General features: G+C 37.9%; 1 protein-coding gene across 1 annotated transcript; it reads right to left on the reverse strand.

The window, feature by feature from the left end:
- Positions 1-1,428: 1,428 nt before the first annotated feature.
- Positions 1,429-24,753, reverse strand: PTBP3 (polypyrimidine tract binding protein 3; the record flags this gene model as incomplete). The annotated part of the gene is made up of 11 exons (XM_082013340.1): positions 24,625-24,753; positions 20,984-21,130; positions 18,611-18,775; positions 15,072-15,182; positions 11,904-12,069; positions 7,495-7,634; positions 4,838-4,871; positions 4,125-4,217; positions 3,370-3,586; positions 2,231-2,308; positions 1,429-1,561 (listed from the first exon to the last, which is right to left on the reverse strand). The coding sequence occupies exons 1-11, from the start codon at positions 24,643-24,645 to the stop codon at positions 1,429-1,431; spliced, it is 1,305 nt and encodes a 434-aa protein (XP_081869466.1). The 5' UTR covers positions 24,646-24,753.
- Between the last annotated feature and the right edge of the window lie 901 nt (positions 24,754-25,654).

A 25,654-nucleotide genomic window follows, 5' to 3' on the forward strand; every position in this document is an offset into this window, starting at 1 on the left:
GTATCAAACATTTTTTCATACTTACAAAGGAAAGAGTGATAACTCTTTATTACTTGAAGTTCAATACTGAATGCAGGAACCCAGAAGAGAATATTCTGATACAGCTAATGTCTCTCAAAAAGTTAGATGAAGTCTAGAAACTGGAGTTGATTTGCTGCTTGGTCTTTCTATATTGTTTTTAGTGCCACTTGCTGGGTGTGAAATTTTTTTCAGCCAAGTACTGGTATCAGACAACTGCAACCAGGTAAATTCGAAGAATCCCTACACAATTATGCAACAAGTTAAAGCTCATTTCCAGCTCTATCCAATCGCTATACCAAAGCACAAGAGACACAAATTCAGAGTATTACTTCATGAAAAAAAGACTAAGTTTCAAGAAAAATATTTCCAAAAAGACCAAGAAAAGATTTTCACAACACCTACAATATATTTTTCAAGATCTTTCAGGATATTTTTCAAGATACTTCAGATGAGACTCTAAGGTATTGTATCATAAGCACATAGTAAGGCACTAATAAGAAATTAAGTAAATACATAGTAATTATAGTATTAGCCATTATAGTGGTACAAAAAACCTCTTAAGGTTTATTTTTTCTATCCCCAAAGATGACCTTAACAAAAATAACTTCTTAAAAGCTTGTCAAACCATCATAGACCTGAATATTTTCCGTAAGACTGTAAACATTTTACTCTTCAAAGATATGTAAAAAATTCTTTGAAATCAGGTCTAATTTTTTTGTCTTATTTTCTCCAAAGTATTATCACACAACATCACTTCATAGTAAAAAGAAGACAAACTTCCATTCCATGGTTAAGACAAGCTATGTCTTTGATACCACACCTTGAAGAAACTTGTCAAATATTTTTTTATACCACAGAAAGAAGGCACTGCCTTTTCTCTAATAATTTAACCCACATGAACAGCACAAACTCTTTGTAAAGATCTTTGAAAAGATTTGCCAAAGTATGAACACACACTCCGGTAACATAAATACTACTCAGAGGACACTCACAGTCAATACTTGGTTTTCTTCAAGGAATGCAAGCACTATTTCACATTCAAATCAGTGGCTGGTCTGTGTGGAGTAGATTTAGCATTTTGTTACAAATACTTTTTGTTTGGTACATTGTAGAAGCACTCTAAAATGTCTTGTGAGGCTGACTTTGAACAAAAGCTAAAAGGGTGTTCTCAAGGAAATTTGATGATAAATATTGTTGCTAAAGCAATTTTACAAAGGAATCTTTCTATGGATGAATATTAAGCTTTGATCACATACCGGCAGCTAAAATTAGAAAAGATCATCACGTAACTCTGTATGGATGCGCTTTTTGTTTTGAGGGACAGACCTGGTCACAGCAGTTTCAGTCTCTATTTGAAGATTTTACAAACACTGTGATGCAGTCTTAAAAGGAAAATTTGCAGAAAAGTCAGATTGCCGGTTTTGAGAAGGAAACTCTGAGGCAATGGTTTTCTCCAAAGTCATGATTGTGATGCTCAATGAGAGCTTGAATTCCTTCTTCCACAGAGCCCAGCTGGATAAATGCCATTCTGCAATCTTTCCTGAAGTACAATAAAAACCATTATTAATCCTAACCAAGTTTTCATTGCACTAGCCAATGCAGAAAAGTGACGCAAGTATTTTTTCAGTCACATCAGACACACTGAACACTTGTACAGCAAAAGAATCAGAACTAGTTATGCACCTGCTAAAATGAAGAGATAAAACTGCACAAGTTTTGCAGATTCACGACCTACAGCCAGGCCATTCTTCCACTACACTGCAGTTCAAAAAACAGGGTCAAAATAAGGCTTGAAGACCTCTGAGAAACACCTGTATTGTTCATATATATGGGATTATTTTAGCAGGTATGATCATGTTAAAATAATGCTGCCAAGCAATCTTAATGAATTTTAGAGCAGATTCATCATCATCTTTTACATGACATTTTACATATACACAGCCTGTATTTCTTTTTAAATAAGCAAGTATTTACTGTCTCTAAATTTATCTTCTTTGAAAACATGTGGAATTTGTCAAAAGGCCAAATATTTTTCATTTAGGCATGCTAACATAGTACCCCATTTAAAATTTTAAGATTAGAATTATCATAAAAATTGTCATAGGTGTACAGCTTTTGCTTATAGATATATGCACAGGGAATTTCCCAAAAAAGCAATTAGCTATCTTCAGAATGAAAGCTTGCTCAGCATTTTTACAAGAGAACTTACTGGAAGAATCTGAAGCTTTTCACAGTAGATCCCGTACTTGCAAAAAGCTTCTTCAGATCATCAGCACTAACAGAAGGCCTATTTAAAAAAAAAAAGTAAACAAAACCAAAACAAAAGCCCCTCAACTTGTAAAAGAGCACGGAGTTCTCTGTAATAGTAATAGTATCAAAATCTCAGTTCTGGCTTCTAAATTAAATTTGAACAGCAAAAACTATCTCCACCAACTCAAGCCGTGTCAACACTTTAGTCCAAACATCTTGGCTCTGACACTAAGACTTAGCACCACAGTATGTGACAGTACTTCAAATATACTCTACTGCTTTTCATCCTGCCCCATTCCTCCCTCAAATTCAGACTGCATAAAAATCACTTAAGATCTTAACCAGTACGTTCAGAAATACCTTTCATCTTGTAATTACTGTGAATGTGCTTCATATATTTTCAATTTTGAAAGTTTTCTATTTTACTCAAAAAGCCATTTTCTAAGTGTCTTCTTTTATCTTATTCACATTAAAAAAATTCCACAGTTTTCCTTTTTTCCTCCCTGCACAGCTGCTGAACAAAAGCAGCCTGTAAAAGCTTCTGTTTGGCTGCCACTACACATTGTTGACAACATTCTAGCTAGGAAAAAAAGTGTTTCAGCTTTAAAGAACATGCTTCTTAATACATTTTTTAAAAAAATCAACTTCCCCTCTATGTAACAAGTCTGAATTCTGTAGAAAGTATTAATTAAAAACTGTTAGAATGATTAAAAACTATATCTACAGTAAATAACAATGCCAATGATGAATTTGATGTAATGTAACTCCAGTACATTATCTCAAAAAACATGTCTAATCTTTGCAAGAATTTATAACACTTAATATAGGACTTAATATGTGAACAAAAGCGTATTCTCAAGAAAATGAAAACTGTATTAAAATTAATAAAGAAGAGCATTCAATCAGGTATCTTCTTCGCTAGCAATAAAAAAGTGACAGTTAAAGGATTCACTTCTTGTTACTTACACAGCAGAATGAGCCAAATTCTCAAGAAACTGTGAAAGGTCAAGGAAATTTAAAGCTTATATCAGACTTTGTAACCTAAGAACATAATCTAAAAAAACATCTTTCCAAGGTATCACACATGTAGATACTCACGGGATGTTGGAAAGATGCAGGGTGGCAGATGGAGGAAAGACATTTTGGGAGTTCTTAGAGCCAGGCTTCTTGAAGCGATGTAAAGGGCTATTGCTGTAATCCTTTGTCAGATCTTGGTCCTCTTGTCCCACACGAGGAAGTTGAACTGTCTGATATTTTGAAAAAGTAACACGGAGGACCCTTCCATAAAGCCTCTGTCCATTCAAGTTGGCGATAGCTAACCAGTGGAAACATGTTTGAACAGAAATGAAGGGAAGAAAAAAGGATTCTCTAAATGCTAATATTGTCTTCTATTTAGTGTCAGATTTCACATTCTGAATTTAAACTGCAACTTCAGGGTCTACCAGGTAGGCTATGTCATAGCATAATATTTAAAACCAGCATAAGGGTGTAATATAACCTCTAGTCTAAATGCAATAAAAATGCAAAAGAGCATTTCAGTAAAGAGCAGTTGATTATTCTTAAATAGCTAGATACAGGACAAACTACAAGAAAACTGTATGATATTTTAATTCTAACATTTACGAGATTGACAGTCACAGGATTTTTTTTTTCCCCCAAACCACTATTGGAAAATTATTTATATGAAAGCAAAACAGATCATTATCAACATATACAAGGAACAGTTTATATGTAATAAAGCATCACAATGATGGATTTAATTTGTTTATGCTTGTCACTGACAGATGGCAAATTCTTCATCTATATCACACTCATGCTATTTTGAAGCATAACCACTCCTTAAAAATCAGTACCTAGTTGAGCCTGGTTTGCATCTGCCATCTGAACCAAAGCATTTCCTCTTTTATTAAACATGATCTTCACACGATGCACATCACCATACACACCTGTGGAAATCCAGAAAGGAAATTCATCCATTACTATAAACAGCACAATGGCAAGTCTGTACCTTTTGACTAACATTAGCATTACAAAGAATAATCACCTCATTAAACAGGTTGGTTAGAATATTAGTATGAAGGAGAGCTTTAAGGTTTGTATATTATTTTCTGAGGCTCAGAAATGGGGGAAAAACCCAGGATCTTAGTCATAAAACTGCACATTTATGTTCAGCTTTTAAATAGTGCAACAGTGTTAAAGTCCTCTTAAGAGGCATATTAAAACATTACTATGCCAACAAACATTGCCCTCGGCAACTAATGTACATGCCAACTATTTCCTTTGATGCAATCTTTGTTTTTTCATCTTACTTTGCTTTCCCATTCTTTGTAGTAAAGAAATTGGACCACAGACTGAAATTCTTCTAACACTGTAACCATTTTGCCTTTTTGGTACCTGTGGCCTAGAACTACTGACTCAAATTATAATAATTTTAAAACCAACACATTCTCTTGTGAGTTTTCTGGACAAGGACAGAACAATGGCACTTGCATTAACCAGCATGTGACAGATAAAAGAAGAGAATGCTAGCCCTGTAGTTTCTCAAGGTATATTCGACATATCTTACCAAATAGGATGAAAAGTCGATGTGCTGTGATGTCCTGTTTAAATGATAAAATGAGTATATTATTTTTAAAGCCATGCAAATAAAGAAACCTATTCCATAAGTGTATGGTAAAAAAAAAAGAATGGAAGAGATACGCTGCGCACTAATATATTAACCTGTCTCTCCAAAAGCCATTCCCTGCAACTACAGTGTATAGCATTCCTGTTAATATGTATTTGCTATGCACATACAAAATATTTCAACAAGCTAACAATTCAGCTCATGCATTTTCATCACTCAAGACTCAAGTCTGTCATGCTGAAGAAGTTAATAATGTTTTAAGTGGCTTAACTATTTGAACTTTTTCTTTCCAAGCTAGCAGTTCATTCCCTGAAAGATCAAAGAGATCTGCTAAACCAGAAATAGAAAAAGAACATTCGAGAACTCCTTTATATTTTATAAACAGCAGACAACACCTATAAAAGTAAAACCAGTTGCTTCAAAATGTGTTTGCCTTGCAGTTTTGTCCCCATCTCTGCACGTGACCATGACATGCTAAAGTGATACACATACTATTTAACTGTTTATATATGAAGCATATAGAAAGTGGTATTTAAATTGTGTTCAATTAGAAGCTGAGAACAGAAAGCTAAGTATTGAAAGAAATAATTTTTCTTCAACGTTTTTTAATTAAATCCTTGTGTACCAAGCTCCTCAAGCACCAAAGAAGATAATTTACACCCTAATGTAGCCAAATTATATTCAACTGAGGCAAAGGTTTTGCCAGTAATGAGTACTGAAAATACCTAGGTATCAGAAACACTACTCACACTCTCTAGCTCTATTCCTTCTCAACTCATATTTGAAATGTGTACCAAACATACCTAAATTATTTAAAAACTGAAGATACCGCAGCCTAAGTGTAAGCCCATACCATTTTATCATCAGCATTTAGTAATAAGGAACAATTACTACAGATGTAAAATTTCAATTCTTCTAGAGTTTATCCTTCTGGCTCAAATATTTTAGTTCAGTACAGAGTTTACTTAGAGAAATTTCTTAACCAAATGAGATTGCAATATTCCTACTAAAAATGTCTTTTGGAACATAAAACCAGCTAATTCAGAAGTCATAAGGCAATGTTTAAATGCACACTGAAACCCTGCAACAGGGAAGAAATATAAATTGAAATAAGGTCAATCAGATTTTCTATGCACAGAAAAAGAAGTGACAGGGCTCAGACAACAACTACTTGAAGAACAAGTGTTACACAGTTGACAAGAAATATATTTACAACAACTAACATTGTTGTGCATTCCTATTTTTTACCTTTTAATAAGTTGAGCATTATTTAATGCATTTGTGTTATATCATGCATTGCAGCACAAAGTTCTACATGACAATTTCTTAGATATGATTCGTATTAAGTAAAGAAGCAACGTCCTAAAAAAACCTTTGACCTATGCTTCACATATGCTTATTCTTAAAAAACATATTCTTTTAAGACTGAAAGAATCATCTGGAATAATCAGCTGCAGAAAGCACATCCACAGAAATCAACAGAAATGAACCAATAAGATATATTGACAAATCAACAAAAAATTGACTTGTCTTACAGTCCTAATTTGCAGCTGTTTCTTTTGATGCTTACAGTGGAATTCAGCTATCAGTACAAAACCAGAAACACAGCAATTACTTAAAGATTAAAGGAACTGGTCAACAGATTTTAAAACCTCAATAATGTAATTTCCATTTTGCCAATAATTCCTAATTTTATCAGTTTTATGGTTAAGTGGATCTAATCAGTGTGTAAAACAAGCAAGAATTTTACATTGCTGCAGTAGAACTGCTGATCAACAGTCAAGTAGAACTGTGTTTTAAGTCATGGCCTTGGTAAAGCCTGATTTTTATATTTAAGAGCTGTACATTGCTTTTAATTAAGCACAGATCAATGTGTAATATTTGAGTAACAGGAGTAAGCTTATAGAATAGTCTATATCATTTCCACTATAAAAATAACTATCCAAGTTGTCCTTGCCAATTTCACTGCCAACAAATGAAAAAAAATTGTGTGGTACTGTGAAAAATGAACACATGCGTTTATTAACTTGTAAAAATGGATTTACAGTGATGTCAATAGCAAAGTGCACCTGGGTTCTTCCTCTCCAATCTGGGAAAAGTTGCAAAACTAGAAAGATCCTATCAATGTTTTAAAAGGTACTTGATTTGGCATGCTTTTAATCTCCCTTTCTCTTCCCTCCTGTTTCTCTAACTCCATCTTTTGTAACAAATGAAAAATTCTTTGGCTTCTCTAATGATGAAGTAGCACACAAAGGAGTCATTAACAGAAACACCAGTATGTTTAGTCATGGTATATGTTGTTTACCTCTTCAAACATTTCTCATGTCTGACCATAGACTTTTCTCTAATTACTATCTACACTGCTAACATCAGTTTCCTACAGTAAAGTGTGTTAGGAAGCTTTTCACTGCTGACTGGAGTTTTTAAACCTCATCAATATTGCAAACTATCTCAAACAAGAATAGAGCTGTCCTGGTTTTTATACTATCAGCACAGAGATTTCCTCTCTCATTCCTTCAGCTAATGTCAATTTGCAGGAAGGATTCTGGCAGCTGGTACAAGTTGATACTTGCATCAGTTCCACCAATCAAACTTACTTCAGTACTGAGGTTGCTGACTAGTAAAACAGAATTTCCTGGAATACCATTAAAGTTAGAGATAGCCATCTGTCCAGATGCTGCAGATGTGGTGGCTGGGAAAGAACCAACTACTGCAGGAAGAACTGGAACCGAAAGACCTGGAAGGGTATTAATAGCATCACTTGACATCTCAAAGTGGAAAAAGACATTTTAGAAGACAAAAGCAGGTCATGTTTGGCAAAATCATCAATATTCAATTAAAAAAATGCTTCTAAGGACTTTAGCTATTCCTAGTACCCGAACAATAAAGCAGGAAGCACCTCCCCTCCAGAGATGAAGAAATATTCAGCTCCATCAGCAGACCCAAACAAAAGGAGACATAAATTGCAGCCCAAGAAAGGAGAAAAATGATTTAGCATAAAAGTTTTTCCTGTGCTAGAAAGGAAAGGATCACTGAGTCTAGAAGACTATTTATTTCTCCTTTTATAGCCAGAATTGGGGAGATGTCCTGCTTTAGCTTTGAACGTCACTGAAGTCTTATTAGAAAAAAAAACAGATGCTTATTTTCTTTTGCAGGTAAACTTTATCATGGCTTTCAATTCTTTACTTATTAAACAATAAACTACATCAGCATATATTTTTTATTACAGAAAATAATTTTACTGAATAATATGATAAAGAATATCAGGATTACTCAAATAAACATTGTGTTCTGACTGCTATACTTGAAAACAATTTGCTTTGAACACAGGTGTGTTCAGATAGACCACTAGCCCCAAATGCAAACTCTACTTCTATAGAAAATAGATATTTATATTTACCAGCACCCTGAGCAGACCCCATGGCTGGGGTAAATGCAGAAGCCCCTGCATGTGATGGGAACATGGTATTTTCAGTGCCTAGAGAGAGCAGACACATTTAATTAAAACAGACTTTAAAATTTTTAGAAAACAAAAGACTTCAGCAATGAAAACCAGCTTCCAGTGTTGCTATTCTGACTTTGGTCCATGATTACATCTTTTGTAAAACATCTCATTCAAATACAAGATTCTATGTTTTACAAAGTCAATTTTCAGCCACTTTTGAAGGCAAATATTCCAATCAGCCTCAATGTCCCTCCCTAAGACAAAGTCAGGACAAAATGTAATTTAGACAGATTTGAATAGGAAAGCACAGCATAGATTAGTATCTGTTAAAGTTAAGATGCCTGTGGTGCAATGTTCAATAGTTTTTATTCAGACAATGGAAATGCAGTCTAGAAATTTTCCGGAAGTAAATGCACTCAAGGACACTTTGCAATGATGAGATACAACTACTTCCTAGATATTTCTAAAACCTGTATAGGCTAAATAACTACAATGAATCTGAGGTTCTGAATTTTACTGGCTATTGAGATGCATAAAGTATACAGATCTTTCTTTTTAGAGAGATGTACTTTCACAGATTGTGTTACTTCATAAATAAACAATGTTTTTTATGGTTCCCCAGGCCATCACAAGCATTAAACAGATTTGGAATATCAACACATGGAGAGCCCTAGCCTAGAAGATAGGTCAGTGATTTTCACATTAGTATTTGGAGTTAAGCAGTACCTGGGGCAGCACACAAACTTCTGTTCTAAGAAGCAGTTAGACACAAGCCAGAGTTGTGGATTCTTTCATATGTTAGCACACTAGGGTTTGTTTTTTTTTGAACGGGGCATGTATAATCAGCAAATACATCCTGCAAACTTGGCAATACGTCTGTTTTACTACTCAAACCTCCACCATTGACTAAAAGAGCTACATTCAATAACAGACAGTTATTGACAGGGATGGTGCCATACCATAAGTAGTATCTGTTTGAATTACAACAACAATGAATGAAATGAAACGAAACAGACACCACAAAACAAGTACTCATGAATACTTCATCACATTACACCTCCTTATCTGTAGCAACAAAGTGTCTGTTATGCAAACAACTGAATACATTTATCATACCAAAGCAAGTCATTGTGTTCTTGAAATACATGCACTGGTGCATTATACTGACAAGCTCTGGCAATATAGATATTAATCACTTATTCACAATCCAAGAATGGTAATGGAAACATTAATGAAGAAATAGGTAAAGCGCTTCTGTTCTGCCAAATAAGACCTGCATGTTGCACGCTGATACCAACATCAGGCATGTAAAAATTGTCAAACAGAGCTAATGGAGAAACATCTGGAATTCTTTGTTGCATTTTTTTATGTGTAAAATCATTTGCTTCATGGCTAGCAGCTATCTTTCAAAGGAAGCTAATTCATGTATCTCTGCTTATGCTCACAGGGTGAGGGAACTCTTTAAATGCAAAACTTTCACAGAATCTGCTTGTTTTGCAACACAGTATCTTTTCCATGAAAAAACCAAAACAAAAGAAACAAGAAAAAAGAAAAACACAAGTTTCAAGAGCAGTTCAGTTTTGATATTCAGATAACATGAATTCTACAGAAAAAAGCGGGTATATTATTCCAATAGTTACCTCCTTTATCGTATAATTCTCCATCAAAAGTACACAGACTAGTTGTAGCATAGGAAGTCTAAGTGCTGACATGACTCCCAACATCTTTGCCTCATGTCATGCAACTGAGGACTACCAGAATATGCCTACGGCAACATATGCATGTTATCACTGACAAAAAGGCTAGAAGCATGCTTCTTTCTTTTTAAAAGAGAAGTATCTATGCAGCTGCTTCACTGTGACTGCACTACAAACGAATTTTGATACATACATCAGGCTTCTTTACACCAGGACTTCTGCTCTTCTTAGTATTACAGTAAATGTTCAGGCTGAAAACAAGATTACTAGCAATGACGACCTTGGAAGAGTTAGGGGAAAGGAAATGGAGAAGTCTTCATATGTTATCCTCCAAAAGCATGTGTACAATGTTATCTCTGCCCTACAAGCAATTTTATCCTTAAGCTGCTCTGATTGTACTTTCCCCTTTCATTGACATTTCAAATTGTGTAAGTCTAATTAATCAGAACATATCAAATCTATAACATGTTTCCATGATGCTGTATGGAAAATCCTCCAAAAAATTATAAAGATGGTTGTACATTACATAAAGATCCAAGGCCTGCCTTTCAAGGGACCAGCAAAAACAATCAAGAAAATAGTGAATACAATTCACTTTAATCTAAGCTACAAAAGCCGACTAGCCAAAAACACAAACCAAACCCAGTCTTATGAGGAGCGGCTTGGGGTTGTTTAGTCTGGAGAAGAGGAAGCTGAGGGGAGACCTTATCGCTCTCTGCAACTACCTGAAAGGGGGTTGTGGAGACAAGGGCGCTGGTCTCTTCTCCCAAGTAACCAGTGATAGGATGAGAGGAAATGGCCTCAAGTTGCACCAGGGGAGGTTTAGATTGGATATGAGGAAAAATTTCTTCACTGAGAGAGTGGTCAGGCATTGGACCAGGCTGCCCAGGGAGGTGGTGGAGTCGCCATCTCTGGAAGTGTTCAAAAAACGTGTGGATGTGGCGCTTCAAGACATGGTTTAGGGAACATGGTGGCTCTGGATTGATGGTTGAACTTGATGATCTTGAAGGTCCTTTCCAACCATAGTGATTCTGTGATCTGCCCTAGCTACCACAGAAAACTAAAGGAAAAAAGGGAATTCTTCCCCAAACCTTGCTACTGTTCTAACCAACTAGAAGGCACTTAGATACCTATTCAACAACTGAGACAGTTCTTAGCCGAGTATTATTGCTAATGGTTGTCATTTGAGAGAAAGAAAAGTAGGTAAAAATCACTCAGATTGCATTGTGAGGACTTCTGTCAGTCAGATACCAAAGTTTATTAAATGAGCATGCCTGAGCTATTTATGCCATAAAGGCTTCTCCAGTGTGGCTTCAAGCTGACATTATCTCCTCTATGCCATGGAAATGGCTTCTAAAATTCAAGGAAACTTTTAAAATTTTATATTTTAGAAGGTGACTACAAAACATACAACAGTAAGTGTAGGCCTTTTAAGTTTCTTATGATTTTGTTTGTTACAGCAGGCAGTTATCCTAAAATATCAACTCAAATAAGAGCTAATGTCCTTAAAACACTTAATTTTTCAAGCAGCTTTAGGCAGCCAGTGTCAGTTTCAGATGACTGTTCTGGTATGCGACATTTATTATACTACCTGTACCAATGATACTATTTCACTGCATTTTACAAATATAGCTTTTTGACAACACTTTGAATTTGACCAAAAGCATTCCTCATGTTATAGTTTCACAGAGTAATTTATCTTAAGACTTTCTGCTTTCCATACAAACATTACTAGACGTAACAAACAGAAATGTATGCAAAATGTACCCTTCTATGAACCCTCTATGAAGCTAGAATATCAATATAACAGAAAAAACAAAATTATCTTACTGTGTATTTATCACTATAAGTGAAGGTTTCTTACCAAAGGCAGCACCTGTCTCCAGGGGCACCTGGCCAAAAACCGGCACGTCAAGGCGAGTGAAGTCTCTGCTTTTGTCATTGTTGTACTTTACCTTAAGGTTTGGTAGATTAGAGAAATCAACACGCAGAGTGCAGCATGCAGTGTAGAGACTATGGCCATTCAGAGCCTGAAGAAAAATAATTTTATGTTTTCAGAGACAAAACACATAGTGGCAACCACCACTGTAAGTTCATTTTATTTTCACCCCACAATTGTATCCAAACAGAAATTCATCTTGTTTTTAAGGCGCTGCTTTAAAACACCAAGTAGACAATTATACCGCCACTATCCTTACCTAAACATCCTGTGTAGAATACTAGCGTAGTCCACTAATTAATAAGTAATACGATTCTATGATTATGTTGCCTTGTGTCAATGGACAAAACAGAGCTTTAAGCATGACTTGTCTTTCTAGCTGTGCTTCTAACCTTACTTGTCTCCCACTCAACACATGTATCAGATGCTAGTAGCAATACTAATTTGGAGATTTCTATTGTACAGAACTGTTCTTGTATAAGCTGGTGAAGGGTCTAGAGCACAACTCCTGTGAGGAGTGGCTGAGGGAACTGGGGTTGTTTAGCCTGAAGAAAAGGAGGCTCAGGGGAGACCTTAATGCACTCTACAACTACCTGAAAGGAGGGTGCAACGAGGTGGGTGTCGGTCTCTTCTTCCAAGTTGCAACTGACAGAAAAGACGAAACGGCCTCAAGTTGCGCCAGGGAGGTTTAGACGGGGTATTAGGAAAAACGTCTTCACTGAAAGGGTTGTCACACATTGGACCAGGCTGCCCATGGGAGTGGTTGACTCACCATCCCTGGAGGTATTTAAAAAGCCTGTAGATGTGGTGCTTAGGGACATGGCTTAGTGGTGGGCTTGGCAGTGCTAGGTTAACAGTTGAACTTGATGATCTTAAAGGCCTTTTCCAACCTAAATGATTCTATAAAATCCAACTTTTTACAAGCAGATATACTCAGAAAGATCACTGAAGAAGTATTTTCTGCCTGTACCAGTCACAGAAGAACCATGATGGACGAAGGTGGGGGGAACCCTCAAAAGATACGGGTTTGTTATCATTATTTAACGTGATCTAGACTGAAATCATGTTTTTGTGAAATCTTTAATAAGGTATAATTTATTTTTAATACTGTTCCTTAAGAAAAGATGCTATTGCTAACAAACAGGCTATAATTCCGACTACTTTATTAATTTCCAATATATACTTAACCTCTAACACACATAGTGAATTTACTTGCTGGACTAAAGTGCAAATAGCACTAGATAAATGCTCTGCACCTTTAATTTTGAAGCTGAGAATAAAGGCAACTTTAATACCAAAAGTAGGGTAAAAGTTCCATTCACTCTAGTCTTTTGTTAATTTTTTTTTTTTTTTACAAAAACTGAATGCTAAATACCACTTAATACTTAGCAGAATCTATTCTAATCTATTCTCCTATATACCTTCTATGGGAACTTTCAAATTTGTTTCATTTATTTACTAATATTGAGGTGACCACATAGGTTAAAGACAAACACAAAAGTTCTCAGGCTTACTTTCAAGTAAGCAAAGTATTTTATATTCCATCTTTATTTCTTACTTCACAGTACAAGTATTATAACGTGACGATTTGTAACATTACTGTCCCTTCTGCAAAAATCTTTGAGGTCTCAGGTCTCAATATTTAATTATCAAACTACTTCCCACTGAGGAAATGAACAATATTTTCTAGAAATTAAAATATTTAGCTATTATAAGGAAACAAATTCTAAAACTTGTTTTGAAAAAAATTGTATTGGGTTTATGTGGGAAGGTTTTGGTAGTATGGGGGATGCTACTCCTCTCTGGGAAGAGACCAGGGGCTGCCCCGTGCTGGATAAAGTAAGTTCCAGCTGGCTCCAAACCAGATCCACTGCTGCCCAAAGCAGAGCCTCTTGGGACACTGGTGACACCTCAGTGATAATGGGTTTGAGAAAGGGTAAAAATGAAAGGAAAACAACATTGCAGACACCAAGGTCAGAGAAGGAGGGGGAGCAGGAGCTGGTCCAGGCAACAGAGCAGAGATTTTCCTGGAGAATATCATGGTGAGACACACTGTTCCCCTGCAGCCTATGGAGGTCCACAGTGGAGCAGATATCCACCTGAAGACTGTGGGAAGGGCCCATGTTGGAGTAGTTTGTGCAGGACTGTATCCCATGGGAAGGGCCCACACTGGAGCAGGGAAACAGTATGAGGAGCAAGGAGCAGCAGAGGGAGTGTCATGAACGGACTGCAACCCCCATTCCCTGTCCCTCTGGTCTGCTCAGGGGGAGGAGGTAGAACGGCTGGGAGTGAAGTTGAGCCTGAGAAGGAATAAGGCTGTGGGGAAGGTGTCGTTACTTTTTTGTCCCTTGCTATCCTACTCTATTTTTAATTTGCAAAATCAGCAAATTAAATCAATCTTCCTTGAGTCTGTTAGGCCTCTAATATTAATTGGTGAGCAATCTCTCTGTCCTTATCTTGACCCATGAGCTTTTTTACCTTACTTTCTCCCCCTGCCCTGTTGAGGAAGGGAGAGAGCAGCCTGGTGGGTGTCTGGCAGCCAGCCAAGGTTAACCCACCACAGAAAATATATCTAAAGTAGGTGAACTTTTCTTCATTACTGCGAATGTGCACATTAAAAGTCAGGGTAGAGTTCATTTGAAATTGAGAAGTTTAAGGTGAAAACATTGATTACTGTAAATTTCTCACTGGAATTCAAATGGGTAAAACACATAACATTCATCTAATCTCCAAGCATTTAACTACACTACTCTTAGTATTGAACCTCACTGAAAATACTCCATTTAGTTTGAAAGGCAAAAGACTTTTGGTCAACTACAGTTACTACTCATCACTACTCACAGCTCTGATTTTTGTTTTGGTAAACTCATGTAGGTCTTGGGGTTTGTACATACATTTATGTTTGCAGCTGGTGATAGAGTGCTATCCTCTCAACTAATTATGGATGTCAAAAGTTATTCATGTACAACAAGAGTGTTAGAATGATGAGAAGTCATGAAAGTTAATGATCAAGCTACCCCTAGTGTTCCACATTCACCTGGGGGGAAAAAACCCAAACAAACAAAAACATCAAGGTGAATACATTACACTTACCACTTTGGCATGATGTGCATTTATTGGATCAGCATACTGGAGCAAGGCTTGGAATTGATTGTTCTTAGTGAAGGTGACAATCTTCAAGACAGATCCATATTTGGAGAAAACCTGAGAAGGAAAAAACATAGACTTTCAGAAACAATGAGTAATTCATACACACTAAAAACTAGCATTTAACAGTTCATAGAAATTTCTGAAAATTATTTCTTTTGTGAGAGCTGAACAGAAATTGAGTGAATTCCGAATTTTGTTTCAGGTAAAAAAAGTTTTGGAAAGAGGCTACAAAAGATGGGGAAAAAGGATAAGATTTCCTTAAAGATTTAGCAATGACTGTTCAACTAAGAGCAGGGAAGGCCAGCCCAAACAGGCATTTGTCCAATGTCTGCAGAAAAATTGTGGATAATCAAAGTTGAGGTCTGAGAAGTGGACTTCCACAAGTCAGTTGAGATGCAAACTGCAAACTGCCTTCGAGGTATCCACATTTACATTCTATACTTCAAACAAATTCTGCAAATTTAGTGACCAAAAATACACCTTAAATAGTTGATATACCTACAAATTAGTTACGCAGACCCACTGTCCAAACTAGAAGACAAAGAAGGAAAGAAGCAAGACGAAGAACTAGTTTGGGACCTACCCCTCTAATTTACAATTAAATGGTATTTGCTATATTGCAAATGCAAACACTGCAGGAAAATTTTAAAAGGTTGAAATGAAAAATATATATATACTCAAAACAAGAGTGTGCACTACATGAAAGCGTTTGTACAAAAGCAAAGCCACAAAGGAGGACAGAAGTATAGCTAGGACACATCATGCAAGTGCAGAAAAACTATGTCCAAAGTTAACTGTGGAAGAGGAAAGGTGAGTTTGGGAAATCCTAATAATTTTCAGATAAACTGAGGATCAATGCAAAGTCAGGAAAGACAAGTATTAAGCCTGCAATGGGAAGAAAGGCCAGAGATAAGGACAAGCATCTCTTGCCAGCCTGTTAGGCCTAGGGTCATGGATACAAGACACACTGTCACAACTCTTTTTGCTCAGTTTTTCAATCGCAGAAACAGCGATGCTGCAGTCATTGTTTTTGTGGTAGAAGACAGAAACCTTTTTCACAGCAATTTAAAATTAGACATTGAGTTCCTGTTCATAAAGCACTTCCCCTTAAGAAAGGCCTAACTACTTAACTACAGCTTCTGAACATATGCTTTTCCATGTTCATCCACAAGACTCAATAGACCTTTTTATGACAATGAAGTTCAATGTATTCCTGTTTGGTTTTAAACCTAAAACCCACTGTATGTATCAATTTTGTTTCTACAAAGATAACACTGACTATTCTGTTTCTTACAATAAATATTTTAAGGTGAATTGTGGTAAAAAAGTGTTATTTTCTTGACAAGCAGTCATAACTTTGAAAATACAATTGAAGTTTTGCATGACAGCTTGCCTCCTAGTGTTCCATATGATGCTATACTATCAGTGAAAATTTTCATTTCCATTAACCTTACCATGCTTAAAGTAGTGTTACATTATAGCCATCAGACACAAAGTACTGCTTTAATTAGAAGAGTTTGCTCCCTGTTAAGAACTCCAAATAAGGTTCCTTTTTAAGTATTGCTTAATTTTCTAGATCTACTGCAAAAGTAGTTGAGAGGGGGTCATTGGACTGAATTCAAAGACTGAAAATACAGTTCTGCTGCACTGAAGTAAATACTAATCAAATTAAAGTAAATTAACATGAATCTCCTCTTCCACTGCTTGCTTAGTAAAAACCAGAAAACCCACACAAGGTTAGATCCAGGAATTGCTGTTGCACTATTAAACTAGCACAGCTCTCATAACCACACAAGTTTGTTCTCAGGTTATTCAGAATGCACTAATCATACACTAGAATCAAATAATCATTTGGGATGGAAGGGACCTTAAAGGCCATCTAGTCCAACCACCCTGCAATAAGCAGGAACATCTTCAACCAGATCAGGTTGCTCAGAGCCCCATCCAACCTGACCTTGAATGCTTCCAGGGGTGGGGCATCCACCACCTCTCTGGGCAACCTGTGCCACTGTTTTCACCACCCTCATTGTAAAATGTTTCTGCCTTATGTCTAGTCTAAATCTACCTGCTTTTAGTTTAAAACTGTTACTCCTTGTCCTATCTCTACAGGCCCTGCTAAAAAGTCTGTCCTAAACTTTCTTAGAAGCCCCCTATAAGTACTGGCAGGCTGCAATAAGGTCTCCCTGGAGCCTTCTCTTCTCCAGGCTCAACAACTCCAACTCTCTCAGCCTGTCCTTGCAGCAGAGCTGTTCCAGCCCTCTGATTGTCTTTGTGGCCTCCTCTGGACCTGCTCAAACAGGTCCATGTCTTTCCTGTGCTGAGGGCTCCAGAGCTGGACACAGCACTGCAGGTGGGGTCTCACCACAGCAGAGTAGAGGGGCAGAATCCCCTTCCTCTGCCTGCTGGCTATGCTGCTTTGGATAGTAGTAATTAATGATCTTAAACAGTTGACACAGCATTTGCACAAGCTCAATAGTGAGTGAACAATACTCAGACACAAACAAAAGCATAGATGAGGCAAATTGCGACATCAAAGTGACAACTAGTATATTAGTTAATCAGTATCATGGCAGGGGAGATAAAGACGAAATACTAAGAGGTAAGAGGAAAAATAAAGTGTTGGTAACAATCAACTATTGCTTGAGATGCTAGTAGAGCAGCAAAAATCTTCTTCCAGGATTGCAGGTTCTTATAAAAACATCGCAATTATTTTAATTTGCATTAATTTAAGAAACTCATATTTGGGGCATGTTTTTTTACTGCACAAGTTTACTAGTAATTACAAAGGCTTCAGGTATGAAACCCTTTGCAATATCTGAAAAAGCTATCAACAAATCCTTCAGGTATGAAGAAAGAGTCGTGTAAAGTTATTTTGCTTTTAAACCTCTAGCTCTCAACTGCATAGCACAACCACCTAGCAGGAGTTATGGTAATGTTTTTCATAGCTATAGCCCACCACTACTCCAGCCTTTCAGAGGTAGTTAAATTAAATGGCATTCTAACAGTTGATGAACAGTTAAAAACATACAAGTGTAGTTGCTTGGACAAATATTACATCACTTGCACTGAATTGTGAAAGTGACTATAAAGCCCTAAAATATAATGTAAACTACAAAAGTTACTTAGCACTCTGTGTACTAAAATACCGGTCCACAAATTCAATCACTATTTCACTAGCTCATCATGTGGGCATAAATTAGAAGTAACACTTCAACTTTGTTGCTGCTTCCACAGAAACCAAGGAACTAAAAGTAATGAAAGACAACATGAAAAGCTGAGAACAGAAACCCATTTACTTGCATTTTTTTGTGCAAAACTGATTCAAGCCTAGATCCCTAAATTGCAACAAATCATTTTAAAGTGACAGTCCTCTTTCAAACAATTAAGGATACACAGGTACTTTTTTTAAAAAAAAAATAATTTGATGGATCTACAATGGCAACATGGGAACAGATCTTAATTTTTTTTTCAATCCTCATTACCTGATGCAGCATGTCTAAAGTGATAGGGTAGAAAAGATTTTCAACAATGATTCGAAGAACAGAACCTTGAGCTGGAAGGAGCCCACCTTCAGCACCAAGAACACCTGCAACAGGCACGCTTCCAGACTGCATGGCATCCATGGCTTGCAATGCAGCTTGGGCTCTCTGAAATAATGACACAGCAGAGACCACAATTAACTTACACACATAGAAATTATTCAAATCTAAACAAAGTTCTCTTACAAAGAAAAGCATGTAAAATGCATTTAAAATGCAGCTTTTAAAAAACATACTCCTTTTATCAGATTATCAATTTAAATCCCACATTAATAGGTAAACCATACCTCTTGCTTCCCTTTCTCCTCCCCTTAGAATCCAATTATACATTCACAGAATTATAACTTTTTCAGTTAAACTGTTACTTCTTTGTAATGCCATATAAACACAATTTTGCTTTGATTCAGTAAGCTTTTGTCATTCTACAGGTTTTCCAGCAAATCAGTACAATGACAATATTGTAATAGACTAACAACCAGTCAGTGCACCAAAAACTGTTTGCTCTGCTTCATTAGGATTTCATTCTCTTCAGGAACTAAGTTTTGTTGGGGATAAGCTTAAAAGGTACATGCCCTGCTCTTTTTTCTGAGCCAAGCTATCAACCACAAAAACCATCTTTAAATCTCACTCCTCAAACTGCCTTTTTGCCCCAGTCACTATTTGCAACATTCTTACAGAAAACAAAATCATGATATATAAGTTATATACTGTGATGTGTGCATCTAAATGGGAGGTCAATTGCAATTCATCCAGGAATCCAAAAATCCAAATGGATTTCAACTGTAATATGATGGTTTGATCTTGTTGTGCAAAGAGTGCTTCCTTGTTTAGAGGTTAGGATTTAAATCATACGTCTGCAATGTTCAATTCATGTTCTTCTTAAGAAATCAATTTTTAGTACTTCAGAAATACAAGGAAGAAATTAATTCTGGTGTTTGGCATGAAGTTACACATAAAACTGATGTTTTATCAATGAAAATATCCATTTTACTGGATCTAGGGTTCTTAGAATAAACTGTCAACGTTTAAAAAGATAACGCTATTAAAAATAAACTTGAACAACTTAAAGATGATCATTGGATATGACCATCATCAATAGCCATCTCCCTCAGCACTCACAAGTGCACCTCATTATGGCCACAGACTTTTGTTTATCCAGTTTGTTTAAGTGTTCCCTAACAAGATTCTTGTCTATTTCCTTCATCAAGACATTCCTACTCTTCTCAATTGCTTGGTATTCCCAAGGGCAAGTCGTCACCTCTAAAGACTGAGAAGGCATCCAATCCAGTACTTCAGCCTCTTCCATATCCTTTGTCAACAGGGTCCCTGCTCCATTCAGCAGCAGGCCCACATGTTCCCTAAATCTTCTTTCTGCTGCTGATACACTTTGAGGACCCATTCTTATTGCTGTACACATCCCCTGCCAGAGCAAACTCCATACGGGCTTTGACTTTCCTAACCACATCCTGCATGTTCAGATAAGGGCTCTATATTCCTCCTGGGTCACCTGTCAGTGATTTTGTATCACTTTTCTATGCCTCTTTTTTATATTTGAGTTCAGTCAGGAGCTCCTTGTTCATCCACGCAGTTCTCCTGCCACATTCACTTGATTTTATGCTCATCAGGATTAACTGTTCTTGAGCTCCTCCACTGTAATTTTACAGATATTGAGAAGTCCCCGTCTGAAAAGTTGCTGCTTAGATAACAATTGACAGCAATCGCATCCATCAGAATTTGACTATTGGTGCAGTGGAAAGTAGTCTGTTTATTTACCAATGTTGTGGTTTAATCCTGGTAGGCAGCTAAGTGCCACACAGCTGCTTGGTCACTTCCCCCCAGAAGAATGGGGGAGAGAATCAAAAGGGGTAAAAGTGAGAAAACTCATGGGTTGAGGTAAAGACAGTTTAATAGGTAATGCAAAAGCTGCACTTGCAAGCAAAGCAAAATAAGGCATTCCCATCAGCAGGCAGGTGTTCAGCTATCTCCAGGAAAGCAGGGCTCCATCACATGTAACAGTTACTTGGGAAGAAAAATGACATAACTCTTGATGTCCCACCTTCCTCCTTCTTCCCCCAGCTTTCACTGCTGAGCACAACATCACATGGTGTGGGATATCCAGTTGGGGTCAGCTGTCCCAACTGTGTCCTCTCCCAGCTTCTTGTGCACTCACACTGGCAGGGCAGCATAAGAAGCAGAAAAGGCCTTGACGCTATGTAAGCGTCACAGGCTACTATGAAGAAAAGTAACTCTATCCCAACCAAAAACAGTACACAGCTCATGTAAAACTATCATGTTAGGTGGAAATATTATACTTACAGCCTGATTAGGTACATCATCAGTCTTAAGCTCTCTGTGATTGGAATACTGAATGTAAACAGGGTGACCACGGAGGTAAGGTGTAGCACAAGTGCAGTAGTTCACCATAGTAACAGCAGCTTCTTCAGACGCCATTTCCAAAAATGCCTGCAAACAATAAATAGCAGTTTTCAGTGTTCTTTTGTTTACAGGAGACAACAAAGCATTCAAATCACCATTTATTCCCAGTTCCACTCTCACTACAAAAAGATGATGTGAAAGTACAACACTGATTTGCTCAGTATCAAAATACATTTGTATGTGCATATTTGTGGGCATATCTGCTTTCATAGAATCATAAAATTGTTTAGGTTGGAAAAGGCCTTTAAGATCATGAAGTCCAACCATTAACGTAACACTGTCAAATCCACCACTAAACAGTATCCCTAAGCACCACATCTATAGGCCTTTTAAATACCTCCAGGAATGGTGACTCAACCATCTTCCTGGACAGCCTGGTCCAATGCGTGACAACCCTTTTAGTGAAGACATTTTTCCTAATATCCAAACTAAACTTCCCCTGGTGCAACGCGAGGCTATTTCCTCTTGTCCTATCGCTTGTAACTTGGGAGAACAGACTGACACACCCACCTCGCTACAACCCCCTTTCAGGTAGTAAGAGAGCAACAAGGTCTCCCCTGAGCCTCCTTTTCTCCAAGCTAAACAACTCCAGTTCCCTCAGCCACTCCTCACAGGACTTGTGCTCTAGACCCTTCACGAGCTTCGTTGCCCTTCTTTGGACACGCTCCAAGCACTTCAATGTCTTTCGTGTAGTGAGAGGCCCAAAACTGAACACAGTATTCAAGGCGCAGTCTCACCAGTGCAGAGTACAAAGGGACAATCATTTCCCTAGTCCTGCTGGCCACACTATTTCTGACACAAGCCAAAATGCTGTTGGCCTTCTTGGCTACCTGGGCACACACCAGTGGCTCATGTTTAGCTGGCTGTCGACCAACACACCCAGGTTCTTTTCTGCCGGGCAGCTCTCCAGCCACTCTTCCCCAGGCCTGTAGCATTGCATGGGGTTGTTGTGACCCAAGTGCAGGACCTGGCACTAGGCCTTACTGAAACTAATACAGTTGGCCTCAGCTCACCGATCCAGCATGTCCAGATCCCTCTGCAGAGCCTTCCTACCCTCAAGCAGATCAAAACTCCCACCCAACTTGGTGTTGTCTGCAAATGTACTGAGGGAGCACTTGTACATCCTCTCGTCCAGATCATTGATAAAGACATTAAACAGAACTGGCCCCAAAACTGAGCCCTAAGGAACACTGCTTGTGACTGGCCACCAACTGGGTTTAAGTCCATTCACCACAATTCTTTGGGCCTGGCCATCCAGGGAAGAGTTTACCCAGGGAAGAGTACACTCATCCAAGCCATGAGCAGCCAGTTTCTCCAGAAGAATGCAGTGGGAAACAGTGTCAAAGGCTTTAGTAAAGTCCAGGTAGACAACATCCACAGCCTTTCCCTCATCCACTAAGCAGGCCACCTTTCACAGTGGGACATCAGGTTAGTCAAGCAGGACCTGCCTTTCATAAACTCATGCTAACTGGGCCTGATCACTTGGTTGTCCTGTACATGCCACATGATGGCACTGAAGATGATCTGCTCCATAACCTTCCCCAGCACAAAGGCCAAATTGGCAGGCCTGTGGTTCCCCAGATCCTCCTTCTGGCCCTGCTTGTAGATGGGAATCACATTTGCTAACCTCCAGTCAACTGGGACCTCCGTGGTTAGCCAGGGCTACTGATAAATGATTGAAAGTGGCTTGGTGAGCACTTCTGCCAGCTCCTTCAGTACCCTTGGATGGATCCCATCTAGCCCCACAGATGTGTCTGTGTGTCTAAGTGGTGCAGCAGGTCACCAACCACTTCCCCTTGGATTATGGGGGCTTCACTCTGCTCCCCATCCCTGTCTTCCAGTTCAGGGGGCAGTGTACCCTGACAACAACTGGTCTTACTATTAAGGCTGAGGCAAAGAAGACATTAAGTACCTCAACCTTTTCCTCATCCTTTGTCACTAGGTTTCCCCTGAATCCCATAAAAGATGGAGATTCTCCTTAGCTCTCCTTTTGTTGCCAAGATATTTCTAGAAACATTTTTTTATTGTCTTTTGCAGCAGTAGAGTTAAGTTCTAGCTGGGCTTTGGCCCTTCTAATTTTCTCCCTGCATAAGATCACACCATCCTTGCAGTCTGTCTGAGTTGCCTGCCTCTTCTTCCGAAGGTCATGAATTCTTTTTCCTGAGTTCCAGCAAAAGCTCTCTGTTCAGACAGGCCGGTCATCTTCCCCACCGGCTCGTCTTTTGGCACATGGGGATGGCCTGCTCCTGCGCCTTTAAGACTTTCTTTTTGAAGAATGTCCAGCCTTCCTGGATTCCTTTGCCCTTCAGGACTGCCTCCCAAGCAACTCCATCAACCAGTCTCCTAAACAGGCCAAAGTTTGCCCTCCAGAAGTCCAAGGTGGCAGTTCTGTTGACCACCCTATTTACTCCTCCAAGAATCCACAATCGCTGTGCCCAAGACAGCTTCCAACCATCACATCACCCACAAGTCCTTCCCTGTTCACAAACAACAGGTTCAGCAGGGCACCCTCCCTAGTTGGCTCATTCATGAGCTGTGTTAGGAAGTTATCTTCCACACACTCCAGGAACCTCCTGGACTGTTTCCCCTCCACTGTATTGTATTTCCAGCAAACATCTGGTAAGTTGAAGTCCCTCACAAGAACAAGGGCTAGTGATTGTGAAACCTCTCCCAGCTGCTTATAGAACTATTTTGCCTGGCTCTTCATCCTGGTTGGGTGGTCTCTAACAGACTCTCACTATGGTATCTGTCTTGTTGGCCTTCCCCTTGATTCTCACCCATAAACACTCAACCCTATTGTCACCATCATTAAGCTCTAGACAATCAAATTGATTTGTGGATTTTCTTAAAAGGTTTTACATTGTAAGTACAATAAGGCATTAAATAAGAGGTAGAGTAAGTATGACATATGGAAGCAATGCTGCTAAAAATACAAGTTCCTGAATCCAAGCACTACTACCTAGGTAGCAGATACACATACTGGTTGAAAGAGTAGGAAGACCATACTGAATATCTATCAGTCTGTGCATTGTATGAACCCAGCTTAGTGCTCTAGACAATTTTTTAATGAATGCTTATTATTTTTAGGATTTCAGTGCTTATTCATGATGTGAACTACCCTGTCACAACTAAAAGGATTAAAAAAACCTAAGTAATTTATTTTACATTTAAAATTTAGCATGCATGTTAATTTTATGAGGTAGGTTATTTCAAGAGAGATGTCAACATCAATAGTGACAATGTAGTTCTTAGCATCTATATATTCTTGCATGAGGTGGTTATAAAGTTTAGCAATATTATTAACAAGTTACTAGATCATTATTTAATCCAAAAGTATATTAAAAACTTCAAATAAATATCAAGATATCCTTTCACATTTAAAAATATGAAAATCTTGAGGTATCAATGAAACATTTAGATATTGTGGCAATAATTTCAGCCAAATGCAATACCAAAAGGGTCATAACATTGACCACATCTTCAGCCGTGCTCTTAAAATCGAAACATTGAAAATGACATACCTGACCTTTTCTTTTTAGCATCAAGAGGTTCGTCACTTTGCCAAAAGGGAGGCCTAGTGAAATTACTTCTGCTTCAGTGACATCACTTGGAAGTTGATGAATATGAAGGACACGTGAAGGGAGACATTGTGATCTGTTTCTTCCAAATTTCTCCTTCTGGTCCCCATCATCTAAAATATTTTAGGGAGATGGATGGACAAGCAAACAAGACAAACTTATTGCACAGTATATATACCAAAACCTAAAAGAGATAAACTGCCATCTCAGCACTGACATTGACCTATCTATAGCTCTTTGAATCAAAAGGACAGATCATATTTAACCAAAGGACAGTTTAAGAAGACCTCTTCAGTTGTTCCAAATCTCCACTGAAGGGGAATGTTTGGTGTGTTTGTTTTGCTTTGGTTTGGATTGGTTTGTTCATTTTTTTTTTTTAGGTCTTAGAAGCCAGTAACTTCTTCCCAAATGCCCATGTAACATTTACAAAATGTTACTTACACAGAAGAGGGGCAAGTAGTAATTGGGAAGTAATGCATTCATTTTTTTCATTACTAACTTATCTTCCTGCATGGTTTGTTTCTTAAACAGACTCAGTTGCTCAATTGTTTTTTTTTAATTTTATTAAAGAAGCCTGCTGTCACACATGCTTTTAAGTTTTAAGAAGTCTTTGACAAGGATAGACAGCAGTGAGGCATGAAATTTGTACAGATCCTGAAATCTTCCACTTTGGCAAACTGCCTTTTTTCATATGCCTATTTGGATCCTGTAACAGGTAAGTGACCAATGGTTACATTTCAAGGAGATGACTCTGAGATCTTGAGAGCACTTTTAAGCAGAATACCACATCTGGATCAGGCATATTGTTCTAGAAGCTATCACAATGGAGTAATAACTTACAGTAATAAAAATGAGATATATTAGCCAAACTACAGAATGCAGTTAGAGATTCTCCTAAAGCAAGCTACAGAGGTTTGTGAGACTTGATGAAAAAAACTCCTAAACTGAGAGGAAAGGCAGCATATTTGATGGA

Source organism: Phaethon aethereus (genome assembly GCF_964289735.1).
Source record: "Phaethon aethereus genome assembly, chromosome: Z".
In the NCBI taxonomy this organism is placed as follows: domain Eukaryota; kingdom Metazoa; phylum Chordata; class Aves; order Phaethontiformes; family Phaethontidae; genus Phaethon; species Phaethon aethereus.